Genomic DNA, 5,400 nt, shown 5'->3' on the forward strand with positions numbered 1-5,400 from the left:
GCTCGGCTCAGCTCCCCGCGGGCGCCCGCCCCCCAGCTGCGGCCCAGCTCCCCCCGGGCCTCGGCCCGCTACTTTGTGTCAGTTTCGGCCACCGCGGGGCGGAAGTGACGGCGGTGGCGGTGCAGGGCGGGGGGCGGGAGGGGGTTTTGGGGAGGGCGGAGGGCAGGGAAGTGAGCGCCGCCATCTTTGTGCGGGGCAGGGGGAGGGTCCTAGCCCGTCCCCCGAGGCCGCCGGCCGGTCCCCTCGCCCCTCGCCCGTCCCGCACCCTTCAACAAACGGACAACCCGGGAGGCCAGGTAGCGGAGGGTTTTCCTTTTAATTCGTCAGAAAGCGAATGAGAAATGCTGCCTTCTTTGCAAAAAGCGCATCTTCGGCCCGGAGGGACCAGAGGGCGGGCGAAGCGGCGAGCTCGGATCCTCCTCGCCGCCAGCTTCCCCGTGGCCCCGCCTCAGGCTCCTCGCCCCCTCTCCTCGCCCGGCTCCGCCCGTGGCACTTCGCTCTCCGTGAACCACACAGCCTCGGGTTAGCCGGAGAGGTCGTGCCTCGTCTCTCGCCTCTCTCTCCCTGCCTACCAGGCGAGGGACGGCCCGTGCTCCGCCGCCCCACCACGCCCCCTGGATGGAGCGGCTTCCCCGCGGCTAAGGACCGTCCGCGAAGCGCCCCTGTGGGGCAAAGGCGCGCGACGCTGGGCTTACAAGAGCTGGCAGTCAGGCAGAGGGGACCCAGGTTTGGAGGCAAGTTCCCCGCCAGGCCCCGACTAGAGGAAAGTTCCCCCGTCGGCCCTCCACCCCGCAGACTCCCGCTGCCCTCCCAAGCCAGCGTCCAGGGTGGACACCCCCTCGTGGCTACTTTTAGCAACTGCGTTCCTAGAGGCCCTGAGGCTGGGCATCTGAACCGAGGCAGGAGTTTCCAAGTCTGAGGCTTTTTTCTGACCTTGCTCTGAGTCTTCAGGGTGGTGCAGAGCCACCAGCAGCTGGTATGTGGCTGTGCCAAGGGTAGCCCCCACCAAAGGGGCCACCACAGGCACCCACCACCAGCCATTGCCAGCACTGCAAGAGAAGGACAAAAGAGACGCATCGGGAATGGTTCCCTTAGTCTCCCCTCTCCTCAAGGACTGAGCCAGTAACCAAGGGAGCTCCCTAAAGTAGTTCCTGGAGTGAAAGACACCAGGAAGAGAGAGGAGAGACCACCAGAAGAACTTAGTCCAGCCTCTAGCCTTAGGGAATTATCTGAATATACCCATTTGCTGATGAGGTAGATCACTAATGCCCAAAGAAATAATATGTCGTTGCCCAGAATACAACCTCTAAATCTTAACTGTTTCAGTGAAAGGACAGGGGAGAGTGAGGAACGCTGTCCTAAGAGGGCAAGAGAACTATTTAAGAGGAGAAAGCTAGGGACCCAGGGACAGAGCCATTAGCAGAGAGAGGTGAGTTAAGGACGGCATCCAGGGAAGATGTCTCCCACCTGAAGACTTCAGGGCCCCAGCCAGCCACGTAGGTGAAGAGCCGTGGACCCAGATCTCTGGCAGGGTTGAGTGGGAACCCACAGTTGACACCCATGGATAGTCCAATGACTAGGATCAGCAGCCCCACCACCACGGGCTCCAGACCCACAGGTACTCCTTTGTTGCGTCCGTCCATGATGGCCAAGAGCCCCACAATCAGGATCCCAGTGCCCAAAACCTTCAGACAGAGGGGTCCTAGTCATCAGTTGCCAGGTGCTCCATTTGCCCTCACCCAAACACTCCAAACTATGACCCCCATGTCACCTGGCTTTGTTCAACACAGGCAGCTGGGGGCTGGTGGGGTACCAAAGTAGAACTAGCTCCATATTCCACCCAGAACAATTAGCTGGGGTCCCAAGTGAAGGGAAAAGGTTAAACTTTTCCAGGTCTGCTCCTCTCACCTACCTGATCCAGGAAGCCATTGTTCAGGGACAAATAAGGGGCAGGATAGGTGGCAAAGATGGAGGCAGTCTCCTTGGGGCCAGTCACTGTCAGGTTCCCCCCTGTATAGTTCTGCAGAGCATCTTTGGGAGAGAGGCAAACCCAGGGTTGCCATCTTTACTTACTGCAAACTGCCCTGAGGCACCCTTCATACAGGTGCTCCAACCGCCCCCTCTGTTACCATAGTAGAGAACATAGGTGGCTCCAGAGGCACAGAAGGCAGACAGCAGCTGCACGAAGCAGTAGATGGGGAGCATGGACCAGGGGAAGCGTCCCAGGAGGCACATGGCTAGGGAGAAGGCTGGGTTCAGGTGAGCTCCTTCAGGGACAGAGGAAGAAAATGAGCATCCAAACACTGTCACCAGCAACACAGCCACTCCTTCCTACAACTCTTAGGATAAATTGTATCATTTTCATCATATATGGGTGTGTGTGTGTGTGTGTGTGTGTGTGTATGTATGTGTATATATATTCATTTTCATCATATATGGGTGTGTGTGTGTGTGTGTGTATGTGTATGTATATATATATATATATATATATATATATATATATATATATATTTGTTTGATAAACAGAGATTGAACTCAGGGGCACTCTGCCACTGAGCCACTTCCCCAACCCTATTTTTTGTATTTTATTTAGAGATGGGGTCTCATTGCTTAGCGCCTCACTTTTGCTGAGGCTGGCTTTGAACTCATGATCTTCATGCTTCATCATATATCTTAAGGAATTAAGGCTCAAAGAGTTTAAGTGACTCCTCAAGGTCACACAATGAAGCCAAGATTTGAACCTGCATCTGTCTGCCCTTTCCACTTCAGCACACTGATGCAAGGTGTATCTGAGGGACAAGCAGCAAGGTCCTGAGTGGAGTTGACACCAGAGAGCTTCAGGTGTGAGGTGTCAGAGGACAGTACTTACCGTCATTGCCCTGCCATAGATTTCTGCTAAGGTAAGCCAACTGATCCATTAGTGTGAGGAAGGGGAATGGAGAGAGATAGGAAGGGGAGGGACTGGGTAAGGCTGAAGACATATCTCAGTCTAGGGCACTGGTCAAGCTTACGGAGATAATATTCATGAGTCACCAAAGGACCTACCTTTTTACCATTGCAGATACCCACTGCCACATATACGTCCCACCCCTGCCGATGACCAGACCCCACCCTGCTCACCTGAGACATTGCCTGCCACGTAGATGGCTATTGTAACTGCCAGAGAACCAGCCAGAAACATGGTGAAGAAGTTCCCTTTGGTTTCTCCACTGGTGACAGCCTGGGCCACAGCCCCCTGAGTGAGGAGCTGACAGGGAGAGGAAAGGTGAGGAAAAGGAAGTCCAGGAGACCAACAGGAGAGAGATTGGGAGCAACCAAGGGACCAGCAAGGAAAGGAGAAAAGCAGAAACAGGAAAGAGATAAAGAAATGGGAGAAGTGGAGGAGAAGGAAAAGGGGAGGGAAGGTGAGAGATGATAAAGGATAGGCATCTAACAGAAGAAGCAAGCTGAGTATCCTTGACCGTGCCTATAGTTCTGATGACTTGGGAGGTTGAGGCAAGAGGATTGCAAGTTTGCAGCCAGCCTCAGCAACTTAGTGAGCCCTCAGAAAGTTATCAGAAACTCTGTAGATAAGCAGTACAGTGCCCTGGTTCAATCCCCAGTATAAAACAAACAAAAATTTAAAAATAAGGAGAAAGAGAAGAAGGAAGAGGAGAAACAAGAGGGAAAGAGAAGAGATGGAGAGTTGAAAGGAAGTATAGGAAGAGCCAGAAACATTGGTCTACCTCCCTCCTTTCTTCCCCCCAGTTACTGCCTACCATGAGCACAAATACACCCAGAAACTCTGCCAAGCACTGTCGGGCCAGGAGGCTGTGGATCCGAAAGTAGCCCCTCATTTTGGCCAGCAGCTGATCCGGGGCCATGGTGGTGTCTTGCTATCTCTGTCCACTGCTATTCTGTGTGCATAGGTACACAGCTCCTGCATGCCAGGGGAAAAGATAAGGAACAGACTTTAAAACCAATTATCTTGGGGCTGGAGTGGTGGCTCAGTGGTAGAGTGCACGCCTAGTATGCATGAGGCACTGGGTTCGATCCTTGGCACCACATAAAAACAAACTAATGTATCCACCTAAAACTAAAGATACATTAAATAAATAAATATTTAAAAAATAAATAAATAAAACCAATTATCTTGGCAGTTACTATCTACGCAGATGTGTAGAATAGAGCTCTCAGCTTTCTGTGCATATGTGGAAGCTGGAACGTGAGAGGCCTGTCTGTGAGCAGGCTGTGTGCACCTCTGCCTGGAGTTTGCCCAGGCTCGCTCGCTCTCTCTCTCTCTCTCTCTCTCTCTCTCCTGTCCTTTATCCCTATTTCTCATAGAACTAGCCTGAATTGCAAAAAGTACCCTGCTTCAGATACATGAATACTCTTGATCCTAAAGACAGCTGTGTACTATTGATCCCATTGACATATGAGTATACTGAGCCCTACAATTCCCCAGAATCACACAGTTAGTTAGTGATTGAGGGAATTCAAACTGGGTCTTCTAATTCTCCATCTGGTATTCTACAATGCCTCTCACCTGGAACATGAAGCCTTTCCCCAAACCATTTTGATATTTGAAGAACTCAAGGAGCATCCAGAGAGACTGGGCTGAAGACTACGGACTGTGAAAATGGATCCCACATGTTGAATGCTTGTACTTTCTTCATGCAGGGTCTCATGATTAGGGATCTATCTTTCTTTTCTTTCTTTCCTTTCTTTCTTTCCTCCTTCCTTCCTTCTTTCCTTCCTTCCTTTCTTTACCAGAGATTAAACCCAGGGGCACTTAACCACTGAGCCAAATTCCCAACACTTTTTTTGGGGGGGGTGGTGGTGGATACCACTGAGCCACATCCCCAGAAAGAGCCCTATTTTGTATTTTATTTAGGAATAGAGTCTCACTGAGTTGATTAGGGCCTCACTGAGTTGCTGAGGCTGACTTTGACTGTGTCCTCCTGCCTCAGCCTCCTGAGCTTCTGGGATTACAGGCAGCGTGTGCCACCGCACCGTGCTTGATTAGAAAATCTTTATCTGTGTGTCTTCTGCCACAGCTTAAGATGAGGAGTTCACACCCATGCTCAGCTCCACCTGCTCTTCTCCAGAGACATGCCACTCTTAACTCTGCATAACATGAAGCCAGATCCTTTTTCTTCATACCTCAAGACTCCTATTAGATTCACTCAACAGTTAATCAACTTCAGTCTCTAGAAAACATAGTTTCTACCCTCCTAGAGCTTATGTTCCAGAAGGTAGAAACAGATAATCTACAAATGTGTAAAATATTGTGTATAGTTTATGAAGTGTTTGAGGCCTGGGACCTTGATTTATGAAAACACTCGGGATCTGGCCCACTCTTGGGCACATCCATGTGCAATAATACTTCTCTGCTAGGTTTAACAAATACTATAGTGCTCC

The 5,400-nt window shown here is 51.2% G+C and overlaps 1 protein-coding gene across 1 annotated transcript; it reads right to left on the reverse strand.

The window, feature by feature from the left end:
* Positions 1–638: 638 nt before the first annotated feature.
* Aqp10 (aquaporin 10) lies at positions 639–3,863 on the reverse strand. Its single transcript, XM_026404895.2, has 7 exons — positions 3,759–3,863; positions 3,121–3,247; positions 2,130–2,267; positions 1,913–2,031; positions 1,468–1,685; positions 934–1,049; positions 639–685 (listed from the first exon to the last, which is right to left on the reverse strand). The coding sequence occupies exons 1-7, from the start codon at positions 3,861–3,863 to the stop codon at positions 639–641; spliced, it is 870 nt and encodes a 289-aa protein (XP_026260680.2).
* Positions 3,864–5,400: the final 1,537 nt, after the last annotated feature.

This window comes from Urocitellus parryii, chromosome 11 (assembly GCF_045843805.1).
Source record: "Urocitellus parryii isolate mUroPar1 chromosome 11, mUroPar1.hap1, whole genome shotgun sequence".
In the NCBI taxonomy this organism is placed as follows: Eukaryota; Metazoa; Chordata; class Mammalia; order Rodentia; family Sciuridae; genus Urocitellus; species Urocitellus parryii.

Excerpts from the sequence above, each read along its gene's own strand:
- Aqp10 (XM_026404895.2), bottom strand. The coding sequence starts at position 3,863 with ATGGCCCCGGATCAGCTGCTGGCCAAAATGAGGGGCTACTTTCGGATC. Across the intron at positions 3,248-3,758 it reads TGGGTGTATTTGTGCTCATG|CTCCTCACTCAGGGGGCTGT; the intron begins GTAGGCAGTAAC and ends TCTCCCTGTCAG. Across the intron at positions 1,686-1,912 it reads ACAATGGCTTCCTGGATCAG|GTTTTGGGCACTGGGATCCT; the intron begins GTAGGTGAGAGG and ends CTCTGTCTGAAG.